The 19,009-nt window shown below is 39.8% G+C and overlaps 1 protein-coding gene across 3 annotated transcripts in view; it reads left to right on the top strand.

Annotated features, from left to right (window-relative positions):
• The window catches only part of DGKB (diacylglycerol kinase beta), an 808,203-nt gene that overhangs the window by 214,607 nt on the left and 574,587 nt on the right, over positions 1–19,009 (top strand). For all 3 annotated transcript variants that reach the window (XM_056117996.1, XM_056117994.1, XM_056117995.1), the window contains one exon: positions 8,059–8,199. In XM_056117996.1, coding sequence (XP_055973971.1) covers positions 8,059–8,199 — 141 coding nt within the window. The remainder of the gene's footprint in view (positions 1–8,058; positions 8,200–19,009) is intronic.

Below are 19,009 nucleotides of genomic sequence, written 5' to 3'. Positions count from 1 at the left end.
ATTTAGTCTTATGGAGCTATGTAGACATGAATGAATGCGTGATTAGAAGCTGTATTTTTGTGAGGAAATGTTGATCACAGCAGAGCAGTCAGTCAAAAAACCTTTAAAATGGGTATTAATCAATCACATGAATTTCAAATCTAAATAATAAATCCTTGAGGTAAAAGAACAAGCTTTGTTTTGCTTAGCTTCATTTTCAGTTCCGCTTGTACAGAATTTCATAAATAAATGAATGGGTTAAAGTGGCACCCTAATGAGAAAAAGAATTGGGATCTTTGTCAGAACCAGTTGATGCTAAAGAAGTATCTAGCATGCATTACCACTCAGGTGAGGAGCTTTAATCAAGGAATGAGGCCTGAGGCTTCCTTTTTGCCTTTTGTCTCCTATCTTTTGTGTTTTGCATACTATTATCTAGAAGCACTTAAAAGCAATAGCACACTCCTCAGGACTTTGCCCTGTCTTAAGAGGGAGCTAAGAAGTGGGAAATATCTCCAACCAGACTGAGAAAGAAAATAACTGTTGGTGGTAGAAAGGATGAGAAGTCAGCCTTTCTGAAAACAAATGGAAGACTTGGAGGCTATTTTCAGAAAATTAAACAAAACTATGAAAAACATTTTACTTTAAGTGAAAATTGGCTGCTCTTAAGAAAGACGGAGCAGGAGGAAATCCCCTTTGATGTTTTGTCTCTCTAAAGCATCTCAAAATTTAGTGAAGCCAATTAGTACAAATATTTTTGCTATAAAGTCACGGTCATGGTCATGGTCCTCCGTTGTTCATCGATTTGCTCTAGCAGGCCCAGTAAAGTAAATTTAAAAAATATTTCCATTTTATATTTTCTATGAGTCAAACACTGTCCTCCCGTTGTTCATTGATTTGCTTGAGTGGGCCCAGTAACATCTCCATTTTGAGACTTGTTGTTACTGTGTTTGGCATATCGAATACGTCACAGGGACCTTGCCAGGTTTTGCCTGTGCAGAGATACTCTCTGTAGCTTGCCAGTCTGAGAGGGGCGGTGGAATCGAACCTGGCTCAGCCAGGCCGGCTGTGTGCAAGGCAAACGCTCTACCACTGTGCTATCCCTCTAGCCCATTTTCTATGAGTAGACATTTAAAATATATTTTCTCTCTCAAGTGTAGCTGTAATTAAATATTAATTAAATATTCAACAAATATTATTATATATTTTGTATATGCTTTCGCATCCTTCTATAAATTTCCTAATGTAAAATTGCAACACAAATGCATGATACAGCAATTTCCTTACATATTCTGAACAGAAAGTGAAAAATTGATTCATATTTGCTCACAAAAAGATGTTTAGTGAATTAAAATATATGGAAAGGTAGTTCTCTAATTGTCAATTGTATACGTGAACGTTCATGTTCAATATGTACGTTAAATACAGGAACACTTAGTAGAAAGTCATAAGACCTTTACATCATTCAAATATTTATAGTTGATTTGAAAACTGCTAATAAAATATTAACTCAATAAGTTTAAATAAAAAATAATGTGTTCTGTGTGAGTGAAATGTGTAATCTATGTGTGATCCTTTTGTATGAATATCACTGTGATCTTTTTTCATTTTTCTCGTTTTGCTCTGAGTTTCTTTATAAAGTTGTTAAATCAAGGTAATTAAGTCATCTCAGTTCATAAGGGGAAGCGGAGAAGACAGGATTAGCTCATCAGACAGGATGAGTAGGTCATAGTTTATCTCGACATAATTCAAGCACTGTGTTCTCCAAGTCCGAAATATACGGTCACTTCAAAGGCCAGTAGTGGAATTTCCTTTTTTCACAAGTTTGAACTGTTTATTCATGCTGATGTCTGAGCTGTAGTTGCTTAAATTGGAATCACTTATTTTACAAAAGTTAAAATTGTCTTTATTTTTAATTCTAGGGCCATACCCAACAATGTTCAGAATTTTCCCTTAATCTGTGCAAAGGGATTTTTCCTGGCAGGGTATCACGCGTGGTGCTGGGGATCCAACCAGGCAAGCACCCTACCTACAGTACTAGTACATTTTAATAGTAATAGCATCACCATAGATAAAATTAATGATTTCTTTTTACAGTGCAAAATATTATAATGTTAGTATCTTGAGGTAGTTAAAGGAGATGTCAGATATTCAATTATAGTTAAGTATCAAAAGAAATGATCTAGAAAATCATGAGAAAAGTACTGTGGCTAACTTACTTGTGGTGTAAGTAGATGATCTCCACTTTGGTTTCTCAGATTACAGATGGTACCTTGAGTATCATCAGAAGTGATCTCTGGGCACAGAGCATGGAGGAAGCTTTGAGCAGCACTGAGTCCAAAATCCAATTACAAAAAAAAAAAAGCTAGAAAATCAAAACAGAGAAAACAGCTAGAAATGTAATTCTACCAAGTTGTGCAAAGCAATAAGAGGCTTCTAGACTATTTGATTTGAGTTATTCTTTACATTCCAGGAATTTCTACTTGATTAAGAATCTTGTAACTATATAGTCTAGTCTAACTACTACTGAATACCAACTTTTCTATGAGAGATAACTAAGATTTGATTTCAGGTTTTACAGTTACCTATGAAGTGGTTTCAGAGTCTGCTCTGTAAACTGGAATGACTGCCTATTATCAGTGAGTGTTAGTTTAATTAACATTGCTAGATAAACTAAATTTTTCTACTATAGGACTAGGAATTTAGTTTCTGTACCAGTGTTTTAGTATATTCAAAATGAAGGGTTTCAGAAGTAAATTGAGAACCTACTGTATATGTTTTATCTTATTTCATTTTAGTTGGCCCTGTTTTTTCAGATGTCTGTTTTTGTTCTTCTCCTGGGAATATTTGTGTTTGTGTTTATTGTGTGTGTGGGCTGGAGACATAGTACAGTGGTAGGGCATTTGCCTTGCACGCAGCCGGCCTGGCCAACCCGGATTCTGTTCCTCCACCCCTCTCGGAAAACCCGGTAAGCTACCAAGAGTATCTCGCCTGCATGGCAGAGCCTGGCAATCTCCCTGTGGCACATTCAACATGCCAAACATAGTAACAACAAGTCTCATAATGGAGATTTTACTGGGCCTGCTCAAGCAAATTGATGAACAACAGGAGTGTGTGTGTGTGTGTGTGTGTGTGTGTGTGTGTGTGTGTGTATGGGGGGAGTAGGCTTTTGAGCAGCACCTAGTGATGTTCAGGACTTACTACCGGTCCTACACCCAGGGATAACACTATTGGTCCTGGGGGACCATATGTGATACAAGGTGATAGCAATTCATGCCAGGTTGGCTATGTACAATGCAAGTGCCCTCCCTGCTATACTATCTCTCCAGTTCCATCCTGGGAATATATCTTCTTTTGTGGGGGGTCATACCCAGCAAAGCACAAGGGTTACTCCTGGCTCATGCACTCAGGAATTACCCCTGGTGGTGCTCAATGGACCATATGGGATGCTGGGAATCGAACCCGGGTCTTCCTCATGCAGGGCAAATGCCCTACCCGCTGTGCTATCGCTCCAACTCCAATATTTCTTAATATTCAGAATTGACCTCAATGGACAGAAAGAATGTTTTATAATATTAGAAAATATTTTATACAAATATACTATCTTATAATTGTATCTTTCATCAACATCTGGTATATCTTTTTTTTTTTTTAATTTTTTTTTTAATTTTTTTTTTTATTTATTGAATCACCTTGGGAAAGGTTACAAAGCTTTCAGGTTTAGGTCTCGGTCATGCAAATATCAAACACATTTCCCTTTACCAATACTTTTTTTTTTACCATGAAGAACCCCAATAAAACCCCACCCCCCACCCCTCCCAGTCCCTGTGGGGCAGATGAATTCTAGTTAACACTCTATCTGCTTTGATTAGATTCATTGTTTCAATAAAAGATTCACCACTATAATTTAGAGTTTACCCCCCCCCCAAATCAGACATGCTGAAAAAGCATTGTGACGTGATTTGCTTTCTACAGCTGGGTTCAAGAGTTAAATGTTGGTTTTGGATTTCTGCTATTTTACTTATTGACCCTGGAAGTATTTATACTGAAAGTCAGATAGTTAAGAAATTGGTTTCTGTGCTCTGGAGTCGTGGCCGTGCTGGAGAGCCGCTAGTGGGGGGCAACTGGTGGCCTCGGTAGGGCGTGAGGGGCGGACCGAAACGCCCCCTTCCCATGAGGTTTTAGTCGCCCCCCCACTCCCCCGGCTCATACCTGCTGTCCACAAGGCTCCCATGTGGCCGCCATCTTTCTTTCCAGAGAGGAGAAGGCGACTGGGGCAACACCCTTTCCCCTCCGGACAGACATGATGGCCTGGATTAACGCATAGTCCTTTCACTTTTCTGCTCCAAGCTGCCGGGTTCTGCATTAAGTCCCTGTGCTTCTGGGGCTGTGGCCGTGCTGGAGAGCCGCTCGCGGGGGGCAACTGGTGACCTCGGTAGGGCGTGAAGGACGGACCGGAACGCCCCCCTTCCCATGAGGTTTTAGTTGCCCCCACAGCCCCGGCTCATACCTGCTGTTCACAAGGCTCCCATGTGGCCGCCACCTTTCTTTCCAGAAGGAGGAGGGCGGAAGGGACCAACACCCTTTCCCCTCCGGGCAGACATGATGGCCTGGATTAACGCATAGTCCTTTCACTTTTCTGCTCCAAGCTGCTGGGTTCTGCATTAAGTCCTTGTGCTTCTGGGGCTGTGGCCGTGCTGGAGAGCCGTTCATGGGGGGCAACTGGTGACCTCGGTAGGGCGTGAAGGACGGACCGGAACGCCCCCCTTCCCATGAGGTTTTAGTCGCCCCCACACCCCCGGCTCATTCCTGCTGTCCACAAGGCTCCCATGCGGCCGCCATCCTTCTTTCCAGAGAAGAGAGGGCGAATGGGGCAACACCCTTTCCCCTCTAGCAGACTTGATGGCCTGGATTAACGCATAGTCCTTTCACTTTTCTGCTCCAAGCTGCTGGGTTCTGCATTAAGTCCTTGTGCTTCTGGGGCTGTGGCCGTGCTAGAGAGGCGCTCGTGGGGGGCAACTGGTGGCCTCGGTAGGGTGTGAAGGACGGACCGGAACGCCCCCCTTCCCATGAGGTTTTAGTCGCCCCCACACCCCCGGCTCATGCCTGCTGTCCACAAGGCTCCCATGTGGCCGCCATCTTTCTTTCCAGAGAGGAGAGGGCGAATGGGGCAACACCCTTTCCCCTCCAGCAGATTTGATGGCCTGGATTAACGCATAGTCCTTTCACTTTTCTGCTCCAAGCTGCTGGGTTCTGCATTAAATCCTTGTGTTTCTGGGGCTGTGGCCGTGCTGGAGAGCCACTCGTGGGGGGCAACTGGTGGCCTCGGTAGGGCGTGAAGGACGGACCGGAACGCCCCCCTTCCCATGAGGTTTTAGTCGCCCCCACACCCCTGGCTCATACCTGCTGTCCACAAGGCTCCCATGTGGCCGCCACCTTTCTTTCCAGAGGGAGGAGGGCGGAAGGGACCAACACCCTTTCCCCTCCGGGCAGACATGATGGCCTGGATTAACGCATAGTCCTTTCACTTTTCTGCTCCAAGCTGCTGGGTTCTGCATTAAGTCCTTGTGCTTCTGGGGCTGTGGCCGTGCTGGAGAGCCGCTCGTGGGGGGCAACTGGTGGCCTCGGTAGGGCGTGAAGGACGGACCGGAACGCCCCCCTTCCCATGAGGTTTTAGTCGCCCCCGCTCCCCCGGCTCATGCCTGCTGTCCACAAGGCTCCCATGTGGCCGCCATCTTTCTTTCCAGAGAGGAGAGGGCGAATGGGGCAACACCCTTTCCCCTCCAGCAGATTTGATGGCCTGGATTAATGCATAGTCCGTTCACTTTTCTGCTCCAAGCTGTTGGGTTCTGCATTAAGTCCTTGTGCTTCTGGGGCTGTGGCCGTGCTGGAGAGCCGCTCGTGGGGGGCAACTGGTGGCCTCGGTAGGGCGTGAAGGACGGACCGGAATGCCCCCCTTCCCATGAGGTTTTAGTCGCCCCCACACCCCCGGCTCATACCTGCTGTCCACAAGGCTCCCATGTGGCCGCCACCTTTCTTTCCAGAGGGGGGAGGGCGGAAGGGACCAACACCCTTTCCCCTCTGGCAGACTTGATGGCCTGGGTTAACACATAACCCGTTCACTTTTCTGCTCCAAGCTGCTGGGTTATGCATTAAGTACTTGTGCTTCTGGGGCTGTGGCCGTGCTCAAAGCTTAACTATGATTTTCAGAGAGAAACGTTAGGTGGTTTACTTCCCATGGATCACTTTGTATATAGAGAGATGTCGTGCGGCCGCGTAAGCGGCCGCGCGGTTTTGAGGAAAAGTCCTAGTTCCTGCATACTCGAGCTGTGCTTGTAGAGGTTTCTGGTCACCGGGGTTCCATCTGGGGGAGGCGGGATGCGGTACCTACCCCATCTGGGACTTCCCGATGATCTCGGCTCTTTTTGGAACCTGTTTTTTTTTTTTTTCCTTCGGGATCTGTGGATCCCGCCCTCCATGTTGTCCTTCTCTTCGGCTAAAATTGGTATATCTTTTTTTAATTGTATTTTTTTATTAATTTTTTTTATTAGTGAAACACCATGAGGTACAGTTGTAGATTTACAATTTTTTGTGCTTGGGTTTGATTATACAATGATCAGATACCCATCCCTCCACCAGTGCCCATTTTCCACCACCATGGATAATATCCCCCCCACCCCCACCCCCTCATCCCCCCCGCCTCTGTGGCAGGGCAATCCCCTGTATTCTCTCTCTCCTTTTGGGTGTTGTGGTCTGCAAAAGAGGCATTGAGTGGCAAACATGTTCAGTCCATAGTCTACTTTCGACATGCATCTCCCCTCCTGGGAGGATCCTCCAAACACCCTTTATTTGGTGTTCCCTTCTCTATCTGAGCTGCCCTTTCCTCTAGAATGCCCGACTGGCCACTAAGCTATGGAGTAATCCTCCTGGTGCTGATCTCAGCTATTCTTGGGTATTAATCTCATATTTTGTTACTTTATGTCCCCCAGATGAATGCAATCTTTCTATGTCTATCCCTCTCTTTCTGACTCATTTCGCTTAGCATGATACTTTCCATATTATACCACTTGTATGTAAATTTCATGACTTCATCTTTTCTAACAGCTACATAGTACTCCATTGTGTAGATGTACCAAAGTTTCTTTAACCAGTCATCTGTTCTTGGGCATTCAGGTTTCTTCCAGTTTCTGGCTATTGTAAAGAGTGCTGCAATGAACAAACAAGTGCAGATGTCACTTCGACTATACATTTTTGCCTCTCTGGGATATATTCCCAGGAGTGCTATTGCTGGGTCAAATGGGAGCTCAATTTCTAATTTTTTGAGAATCGTCCATACTGTTTTCCAGAAGGGCTGAACCAGTGGACATTCCCACCAACAGTGAAGGAGTGTCCCTTTCTCGCCATATCCGCACCAGCATCGGTTGCTTTTGTTCTTTTGAATGTGGGCCAGTCTCTGAGGTGTGAGATGGTATCTCATTGTGGTTTTGATCTGCATCTCCCTGATGATTAATGATGTAGAGCATTTTCTCATGTGCTTTTTTGCCATTCGGATTTCTTCTTTGAGAAAGTTTCTGTTCATTTCATTGCCCCATTTTTGGATGGGGTTGGATGTTTTCTTCTTGTGGAGTTTAACCAGTATTTTGTATATCCTGGATATCAACAACATCTGGTATATCTTATTGTCACAAACCTTTATTTATTTTTGTTAGAAGTCAATGTTGGTATCTTTCCAGCTATATATTTATAATTATTATCAGACAATGGTGGGAAAAAAGTGGTTTCTCATGTGTTTAAATCTGTCTACAGCTTATGCCAATCAGTAGACTCCTAACTGACACCATCCAGTTGGGTATCCAAAGCAGCGCTGTGTCCCTAAATCCCAAAGAACTGCCACTTTTTTTTATAATGATCATAGAATATATCTACTATGAGATAAGAGTTTCAGAAATATTGATTTTTGCCCAAGATATATACAGCTCTTTACATAATATGTTTTGTAATTATCTCTCTGTTTCTTTGGTTATTTGTTTGAGAACTCTGTGAGCATATTTAAAATATATTAAGGCAGAAATTATTTTCCAGGACTAAGAATGAATAAAGGTGCCATCACTTCACCCCGTACTTCTCCTGCAAGTACATGTTCCCCAGAAGTAATCCATCTGAAGGACATCGTCTGTTACTTGTCTCTTCTTGAAAGAGGAAGACCTGAGGATAAACTTGAGTGTATGTTTTTATTCATTTACTTTTTTCTGGGATGGGTGTCAGGAGAGAGACTGGATGTTTATGAGCTTAGAATTGAATCTATTATAATAGCATACATTTGTGTTCATTGTAAAATGGCCTTGATTAACAGCAAAATATTCATCCAATGAGAACAAGGTGCAATTCAAAGATTTAACAGGCTAATATTTCAGGGTATTATGTATCAAACTTCTTTTTTTTATATTCATTAGAATGTATTTTTAGCATATTAGATAATATTTTAAGTTCCCTGAACATAACAAGATGATTTGGAAATATTTTTGGAATAACATTAAAAACATCTTTGTTTCTAGCATGTATCTAGGCCTTCCAAGTAGTCAGAAAGAGGGTTTTATACACACACACACACACACACACACACACACACACAGACCTAAATGATTCTTCTTACATTCTTTAGAAATTTTCCTTGAACATTGAGCAGAAACACCTTTTCCTTTGGCCAGGTGCAGATGATTTCTCAAATGACAAACAAGAGTTTTTTTTTTACATGGAGTTGATGTTAAGTCTTATAAAAGTAAATTAACAGCAGCTCTGTTCACTTCTTCTAACAATGTAGCTAGTATTTCAGATAGAGAATTTCAAGTTGAAAATAAATCTTTGCTCTCTTTAATACAGCACAGTGCTTGAGCACTCTCTGGTGGTGAACTATGCTCAATTCACTGCAGGGAAATAAATACCTTTTATTCATGCTAATCCTGATCATTTCATAATCTATTGTTTTCAAATCATTTGTGAGTATCAATATGTTGGCTTATTAAATAACATGCGTAGTTTCATTGTATTAGTAAGTTAAATTTTTAGTGAATTAAATGTTTTCTTGCTAAAATAATAAATGCATGAATCCTTAGTTTGGTTATTCTAAAGAAAATGCCAAAATGTGATATTTTAGAATTATGATTAGGGGTATATTTAGTAAAATGTAACTCTTATTGATAATAATTATTTTATTAAGTAAAGGATTTACTGTAATATGTTCATTTAAAAGTTACTTATGTATTTGTATACTCTGGCATCATTTTAGAAATAAACATCATTTATAGAGGCATATTTATTTTTCCTAAATGTGGATATTGGCATTTCAATATTTTTATTCCTATTATTCACTGTGGGAAGCTATATAGATATAACTAAAGAATAAATCTTAAATTGTGTTAGCATCTTGATGAAACAAGGAGGGTTCATGATAAGTCAAGAATGTCAGAGGGAGATTTGCTCTCTGTGGTGGTCAGTAGACCACGAGGTGTTTGGGCCTTATGCATGCAAAGAATGAGCTCAATCCTTTAGATTACCTGAATGTATTGGGCTATGTCATGTACATTGCCACATTTGTTCCCATAAAGTATATGACACACAGTTCAATGTAATTTGATGACTACTTTATACCTCCTTTTATCTCCTAACTAAATTAATCTTCATCTCCTCGTGTGCCCTTGCACTTTTTATAATTTATCCCCCTTATTACCCATTACTTATATTTATGTTTTTAATAGATGACAGTTAAGTGAACTGTCTTGGTAAAATTTAATAGAACAAAGTAAAGTAAGGCCCTCCCGTTGATCATCTATTTGCTCGAGCGGGCCCAGTAACGTCTCCATTGGAGACTTTGTTGTTACTGTGTTTGGCATATCGAATACGTCACAGGGAGCTTGCCAGGCTCTGCCATGCGGGCGAGATACTCTCGGTAGCTTGCCGGGCTCTCCGAGAGGGGTGGAGGAATCAAACTCGGGTTGGCCATGTTGGCTGCGTGCAAGGCAAACACCCTACCTCTGTGCTATCGCTCCAGCCCCTTAATAGAACAAGTAACAGTAAATGCATTTGCACTATGACTTAAAGTGCATGTTACTAACAATTTTGTGTACATAAATAATCTAGAATCAAATAAAGTTAGTTACCTTTTGAAAATGTAACATTAAGTAAATTATAAAATCATTAGAAAATAATATTATATTATGCTGATGGTGAAAATAACTTGCCTACTTATTTACAACTGTCTATAGTATTAATAGTAGAACCACTGACATTTAACTATGAAGATGTGCTAAAAGATCACATAATCAACCTATCTTATGGTATCTACAAACATCGATATTTAAAGAGACTAGTTATTATAACAACAGTATTTCCAACTGAAATCCATGACTCCTTACCCACTGTGTATATGTCTGTTTATTATGTGAAATGCTTTTTTATTGTCTTCTTGTGAAATTAAAGGTTCTATTATTTCTCCATTATGTTCTAATTAGATATCAAAAGTTCTTAACAGCATTTTGTTTTTTAACCTCAGCCATTAAGTCTTATGAAACAGGTCCAGAAATATACAAAATTGTTTTTAAAAATGTGAATTAAAGAATGTCTTAAATGCTTTATAAAATATATACTTTAGAAGGGATTCGAAGAAATAGTACAGCAGGTATGGCACTCGCCTGCATATAGTCTTACCTGGGTTTGATCCCTGGTACTTCATATAGTTGTCTGAGCACCACCAGTAGGGACTCCTGAACACAGACCCAGGAGTTAGCTCAGATCATAGACAGGTATATCCCCCAAACCCAATATATGTGCATGTCTATATTGTAGGAAGCTTAATAACACTTTATTAATTTTTTTCATTGATATCATCAAAGTAGAAAAATAGTAGGGTAGATTTAGAAGTATAGTCATTGAAAAAATAGACAAAGAACTTGCAAATCTTTTAGAACAGAGTGAATCATAATATAAAGAATTACCTTTATCTTACATAATATGCCTTTGCTCTGATCTTTTAACCAAATCCATGTGTGGGCATATAACTGTTTCTACATAAAGTGAAATTGCAAGAGCATAAAAATAGAAAAAATAGGGGTTAAACTAGCTTGTAAGTTTTTAAGTGGTAGCCATATTTTGGAAACTATCATATTGTCAACATAATGTTAATATTTACCTTAAAATTAATTTTCACCTAAAGTTCTGCATACCTATGTTGGCTTTGAAACTGAGATATGTTTATTTGCTGATCCTGTAGCCACATTTTTAAACTTTTTTTTTCTTCTTGGCTCACATCCAGCAATGCTCAGAGGTCACTCCTGGCTCTACACTCAGGAATTATTCCTGGTGGTGCTTGGAGGACCATATGGAATGCCAGGGATCTAACCCGGGTCAGCTGTGTGCAAAGCAAATACCCTAACCACTGCACTATCTATCTCTTTGGCCCACTTTTTATTTTTTTTATTTTTTATTATTTTTTTATGTAGGAGTACTGCTATTTATTCAGCCACTGATTAGGCTGATTGAATTGTGCATGAACTTCACCTTACTTTTTTTTTCCCATCTTTTATAATTTTATTTATTGAATCACCATGAGAGCAGTTACAAAGCTTTCGGGTTTATGTCTTGGCCATACAATGAAAAACCCTTCACCAGTGCCCATTCTCCACCAACAAAATCCCCACCACCATCCCACATACTCCACCTACCTGTGGGGCAGATGGTTTCCAAATTACTCTCTCTATACTTTGATTACAGTCAACATTTTGACATCACACCCACCATTATTATTTGGGATTTTACCCCAACACTCAGATTTGCTGAAAAGGCAACAGTAGACAATGTGTTTTCTATTGCTGGTTATGAATAACATATGATGTTGCGTGGCTGCAGCAGTGGCCACACAATTTTGAAATTCCAAAATTTTAACAATTAAATCTGGGGGGATTTCTTGCCAAAATCTCCTGGGTTCCGAGATTTGTTTCTGAGTCTCTGGAATCATGGCCATTAAGCAGCTTGATCAGGAGCCAGAGGTTGTTCGTGGGCAATGACTCAGGGTCTCGTTAGTCTGGCCCACTTCTTAAACTTTTAAAATTCTTTTTAAACTTTACTTTTAAAATCTAAGATTAGTCTTATATATAAAGATAATATTTCTTTTTTATGGCAAGAGTAGAACGCCTGACAATGCTCAGGGCTTGCTCCTGGCTCTGTACTAAGGAATCACTTCTGGGACTCAGGGGGTCATATGGGTTGCTGATGATGAATCGGGTTGGTCACATGTAAGGCAAGTGCCATATCCACTGTAATATCCCTGTGGCCCCAGATTCTTTTAATATTATTCAAATATAGTTTTCCAAGGGAAAGTTTCCATACATAGGTTTACTAAATTAAACGATTCTTATTTTCTATGGAGTTAACATTTTAATTTTTCTTCTGTTTAAGATTAGCTACTCTATTCCTATGTATCTACTTCATTCCCAAAATGTTCACCACAAATTCTGATATGAAACTTATGCTCTTTATCTTTTTTTAAACCTTATCATAGTCATTTTCTTTTGCAATTAAATTACTCAGTCCTTTTAGAACCACAAATAGATGTGGAAACTCCAAGACAGAATTTTGAATCATTTTTTATTTTATTATGTACCATGGTTTTTTTCCACATATTTATTCGTCATCTGGACTCTCTTGTTTTTTGGTGGATTTTTTTCACATTTTCTATCACACTCTAACTGCAAAATTTTAATTTTGTTCTCAGAATCATTCTTGGGTTTTTTGGAGGGGAGAAGTGGACTCAGGTAAAGTGCTCAAGAGCCCTAAGAACACAGATAGTGATTCTAGGCCAACCAGGCTCTGATTGAGTACAGGTGCTCAAGGATGCTGCGCTGCTCAGGCACTGCAGTGATGGGGGATACTCAGAATGACCTAATAGGACGAGGGTCTAGGGCTGTTCCAACCATGTTTGCGGTCGCCACAGTTGCAGCCAGCGATGCTCATGGGCCCATCTTTTATAGGGATTAAACCTGAATCTGACTCATGCTAGAGAGGTGCTCCCACTGCTGTTCTATCTTCCAGACCCTCAGGATGGTTTTTATATGCTCCATTATTTAATGGATTAGAACTTTCCTATTAAACTGAAGTTCCTCCTCCTTGCTTTGTTGTATTTTTGCCTATTTTTTGGTCACATCCCGTGATGCACAAGTGTTACTCCTGGCTCTTCACTCAGGAATTAATGGTAGTACTCAGGGAACCATATGGGATGCCAGGTCAGCCACATGCAAGGCAAATGCCCTACACACTGTACTGTTGCTCCAGCTCCCCAATTATTTTGTTTTGAAAAAATTCTCAAGTGGTGCTTGGTGGGTATCTCAGTAGGTAAGGTTTTAGGCTGACAAAATGAAGATGACGAAAGGGAAATTCCGTCATAATCATTATTTAGACTTCACAGAAGTATCTTGTATTTGATAGATATAGTGTCCCTACCATCAGAAATTATGAGTAACCAAGCTCAGAATCCTGCAAGTTGGCTGCTATTGCGTTCACAGATCCAGGCTTCTGCTGGGAGAGAGAGTTGGTTCAAGATAAAAAATTAAATTAAGAAAAGGCAGTATTTAAGGCTCTAACTTTTTGTGTGAATATTATCAATTTTCAAATTCACTCCTACTCTATGCAAATCTATGCCTTTTCGTCACCATCAGAACCTATGTTTCTTAATTATGAAGAGATATTAGAGGAGAAAGCGATTAAATTGTATCCCATTCTAAAGAGTGTCCAAAAACATTAAGTATCTAGAGAGAAACTTAACAAAAGAGGTGAGAGATCTATAATACAAACCATTAACTCCTTATGAAAGAAATAGAAGACCATATGAAATGAATAGTTATTTTATGCTCATGAATTGGAAGAATCAATTTGTCAAATAGCCATCCCACCTAAATTGTGTATGCAATCAATACAGTCCCATCCAAACTTCAGTGACATTCTTCAAGGACTTTAAGCAGTCAGTAATAAAATTTGCATTATTCATATCATCCAAATGCCCAAAGTTATACTGAGAACAAATGGGTTAGTATCTCATTACCTAACTTGAAACTATACTATAAAGCTATAGATATCAAAAACATATTTTATAGGGATAAAATAGACTCTCAAACAAATGAATTCAAATAGAGTATCTAAGGATAAACCCCTATATCTTCAGCCAAGTAATTTTTAACAAAGGAGCCAGGAACTTAAGATAGAGTAAAGATGACGACATCAAAAAATAGTACTGAGAATGCTAGACAGCTGTACATAATAAACTATTATTAAATATCTGACACATTACACAAAAGTTAATTCAAAGTGGATTAAAGACCTTGAAAGTATACCTGAAACTATAAAGTACATTTAGGAAAAAATAGATAAAATACTCCAAGCTTTAGGCTTTAAAGGCATCTTCAGTGATATGCTGCTATTGGCAAGGCAATTAAAATGCATCATTTAATAAATAAAACAATTAAAAATGTAAATAATTTGTAAATTAATTAATAAGTGGTGAAGCTACTTAAAATAACACAATTAAAATAAAAATCAGCCGACATCAATTTAAAGAGCTTCTGCCTGTCTTAAGAAACATAGAATAAATATAAAATGTACTAAATTAATGGGAGAAAATGTTTGCATTCAACAATCATATAAAGGGTTAATATCTGGATTATATAAAGTACTCAGAATTATCCACAAAAGAGGTGAAAACCCAAAAAGAAAGTGAGAAGTGGAAATGAATAAACTTTTCTCTGAAAAAAACAGATTGACAACCAATAGTCACGTGGAAAGTTCTGCTTATCACTAATAAGTAGGGAAATTCAAATTAAGGTAGAAATGAAATATTGTTTCAGAATAGTGATGATGGCACATATGAAACATAACAGAAAAATTTGTGATAGCAGGAATATGGTTAAAAGGACTCTAATCAACTCTTGGTGGAAATGTTGTCTGGTTCAACTTCTGTGGAAACTATATGGAACTGCCCTGTAAAAATATATATATATTTTTTATAACATTTAGCCCTGCAATTACACTCTGGATATCTACCTGCAGGATATAAGAATATCCATTTAAAGCAACACTTGTAGACCATTAGACATCATCACCTAGCAAAATACCTAGACAATGGATGCGAACTGTATGCCCGATGATAGATGACTTGATTATGAAGATGAGTTACAGATCCATATAATCGCTGCAAGCAACAAAATTATGCAATATACTGCAACTTGAATGGAGGATATTATACTAAGGCATGTAAGAAGAAAATGGACAAACACAGGATAATCTCACTTATTTTTCAGTACAGAGAAAAACTGAATGAGAAATGTAGTAAAAGGGAGATTACCCTTGACCTAGAACACCCTTGTCCCCAGAGTATGGGGAGGGGAAGCACAGGGGAAGAATTTGAGGTGAGGACTAAGAGTAGGTAGACGGAAAGTAAACAGGAGCAGAGGTAAAAGAATTAAGGTACCTCGTTAGTGTAGTGAAGTGATATAGCTATAAATACAAACCACAGCAAACAATATTGAAAGCACTGAAACCACAACAAACTAAACAAATGTGCCCTTCAAGGACATAGGCTGGAACGTTGGTGGGAACCTGTTGATTCTGGTGGGGGAATTGGTGGAGGAACATTATATGCCTGAAAATTAACCATTCATATCAATGTAAATCATAGTGCCTTAATAAAAAGATTTTAAAAAGAAAGACAAAAAATTACAATTTACCAGAATTTACCAAAGAATAAATTTGACCTTAGTATTGTCCAGTTATTAAGTAAATTAAATCTGATTTAGAATGCCATCATACAGATTGTAGTCATCAAGTCTTCCCTGATATATTACAGCACACTTTTAAGGAATTCAGACAGATTATGTTCCTATGAGCAAAAGGTGAGGAACAACACATTAGCCACTTCAATCCACTTATTTTGGTCAATATACCTAGAATATTATATCCATATGTAAGCTGTTTTTTGTGATGCAAAATGGTTTTTATGTAAGAAATTTAGATATGAGGGGAGAGAAAGATAGACATATTTTCAAGAGAGAACATGTGATTCTTCAGAGGGGTGAAGCCTATGTTAATTATTTAAGAGTATATTTTAAAATTGAGTATCAAATAATATAATTTAGCACAGCAAGTGAATAAAGGATGCTTCTGACATTGAAAAAATAAAACATTATGACCCACATCTTTTCACTATCAAATGCAAAAACATCTATAGCAGCAAAAAATCATTCATTTCGATAATTATTGAAGAACTTCTTTAACCTGAATTGTTGTTAAAACTAATCTTCAGTAAACTTCATAACTATGTAAATACTGGAAGAAATCCTATTATATTGGAACCAAGGAAATAATTAAATTTAATTAAATTTTGTACTAGAGATTGCCTAATGTTATATAGAAATAAAAGCATATATAAGTTATGGGGCTTATAAATAAGATAATAAATCAAAAGTCATTAAATTTAGGCTATGAAATATTCTTGTAAAAATTCCAAATCTGGACCAGAAAGATAGTACAGTGGCAAGGAACTTGCTCTGTATGAAGCTTTCCCAGGTTCAATCCCAGCACCACATGTAGATCCTTGAGCACCACCAAAAATGACCCCTGAGCATAGAAGCGAAAGTAAACTCTGAGCACTGCCAAGTGGGACCATAAAACAAAAAGAAAGAGAAGTGAGGAGAGGGCAGTGTAGAGGAGAAGAGGAGAGAAGAAGAGAAAAAGAAACCCAAGGTCATAAATTGGCAAATGACTTCTCAAGTGCTTTCAATACAGGGTAAAAATTAATATCATTTCTATTTCTATGTTTCAAAGTATAAAATTCAAAGTTCAGTTATAAAAATTCTTGACTAGAAAGTTTATGATGTTCTAGGTTCTCACCGCTTTTCCTTGGGTCACTGGCATCTGATTGATCATCTGGGGTTCTAATTGGTAGAGTATGCTTCCTTTGTAACACCAACTTTCAAGTGAGGCAAGTAAAGGAATGATACCAAGACTTTTATCTATTTTTTTTTATGTAGGAGTACTGCTATTTATTCAGCCACTGATTAGCTGATTGAATTGGGCATGAACTCCACCTTACTTTTTTTTTTCATGTTTTATAATTTTATTTATTGAATCACCATGAGAGCAGTTACAAAGTTTTTGGGTCTAAGTCTCGGTCATACAATGAAACACCCATACCTTCACTAGTGCCCGTTCTCCACCACCAAAAACCCCAGAATACCCTCATCCCACACCTTCCCCCTACCTGTGGGGCAGATGATTTCCATATTACTCTCTCTCTACTTTGAACACATTCAATATTTTGACACCAGACCCACCATTATTATTTGAGATTTTACCCCAACACTAAGATCTGCTGAAAAAGCAACAGTAGACAATTTGTGTTCTATTGCTGGTTATAAATAACATATGATGTCATGTGACTGAAGCAGGGCCATGTGATTTTGAAATTCCAAAATTTGAACACTTAAATCTGGAGGGATTTCTGCCAAAAGTCACTGGGTTCATGGCCGTTAAGCTGCTTGATCAGGGGCCAGAGAAGCCGTTTGTGGGCAATGACTTGGGGTCTCGTTGGGATGGGGAGGACAGGCCTGGCTCCACCACCATCCCGTGAGACCCAACAAGTTTCGTCACTGTGGGCCCAAGCCTGACTGTTCAATGGCCTCTGGAGGATGACGGCCACCGAACTGCCAAGGGGGAGCAGGCGGAGGGACAACACCCTTTCCCCCTGGGGTGGCCCAGCGACAGTAATGTACTGTGGGGTCCAGACGCATTTCTACCAAAACCCACTGGGTTTCGAGATTTGTTTCTGAGTCTCTGGGATCATGGCCGTTAAACAGCTTGATCAGGAGCCAGAGAGGTGATGACTTGGGGTCTCGTTGGGGTGGGTAGGACAGGACCGGCTCCACCCCCATGCCGTGAGGCCCTGTGTGTCTCATCACTGGGGGCCCAAACCTGACTGTCCAGTGACCTCTGAAAGATGGCGGCCACTGGACCGCCAGGGGAAGAGGCCAAGGCACAAAACCTAGTCCCACCTGGGTTGGCCCAGCGCTGGTGACCTACTGCAGAGACCAGATGCATTTCTGCCAAAAGCCGTTGGGTTTCAAGATTTGTTTCTGAGTCTGTGGGATCATGGCCGTTAAGCAGTTCAATCAGGAACCAGAGCGGCCATGCCTCCAAGTATATAGATGAGCCGGAGGTGGTTTGTGGGTGTGTTTCCCACAGGGCAGAGTCTGGCAAACTCCCCGTGGTGTACCAAATATGCCAAATACCAGTAACAATGATGGGTCTCATTCTCCTAAAGAGCCTTGAATATAATCTCAGGGCTAGGATGAAAGAGACGTTACTGGGGCCTGCTCGAGGCAATCGACGAATTCCTACATACCTAACTTTTGGCCGTTTACTTTCTTGGTAAACTTTGCCCCAAGTTTCTAGGGTCTGGCCAAAGGCACATCAGCAATTTTGGGGTACCTGAAGTCTGAAGGCGCCATCAGGCTGCTGATGCACTCGCCTCACAGGTGCAGATAGACCTGCGGGTGGCACCATATCCCCAGACTTTTATCTATTTTGTTTTTTAAGAGTGACACTCAAAACATAGGAAGAAATTTGAGATATTGCCACAAATGGATTAATCTCTTCTTTTTGTGTATATGTTTGAGTTCACATTTTCAGTAAAATATACTCATATCAGAGAGGTATAACTTACTTGAAATATTTTATTATTCATTTACTTAAGTAAGAATTAATAGTTTCAAATGTCCTTTAAAAAATAGATTGTTCCCCCTGGCAGCTTAGTGGCCGTCATCCTCCAGAGGCCATTGGACAGTCAGGTTTGGGCCTGCAGTGACGAGACATTTTGGGCCTCACAGGATGGGGGTAGAGCCAGTCCTGTACTCCCCACCCCAACGTGACTCCAAATCATAGCCCAAGAACGGCCTTTCTGGCTCCTGATCAAGTTGCATAATGGCCATGATCCCAG

The sequence above is a fragment of the Sorex fumeus genome, unplaced genomic scaffold (genome assembly GCF_029834395.1).
Source record: "Sorex fumeus unplaced genomic scaffold, SorFum_2.1 ptg000037l, whole genome shotgun sequence".
Classification (NCBI taxonomy): Eukaryota; Metazoa; Chordata; class Mammalia; order Eulipotyphla; family Soricidae; genus Sorex; species Sorex fumeus.
Note: the sequence above shows the minus strand (reverse complement) of the source record. Positions and strands in the feature narration are given on the sequence as shown.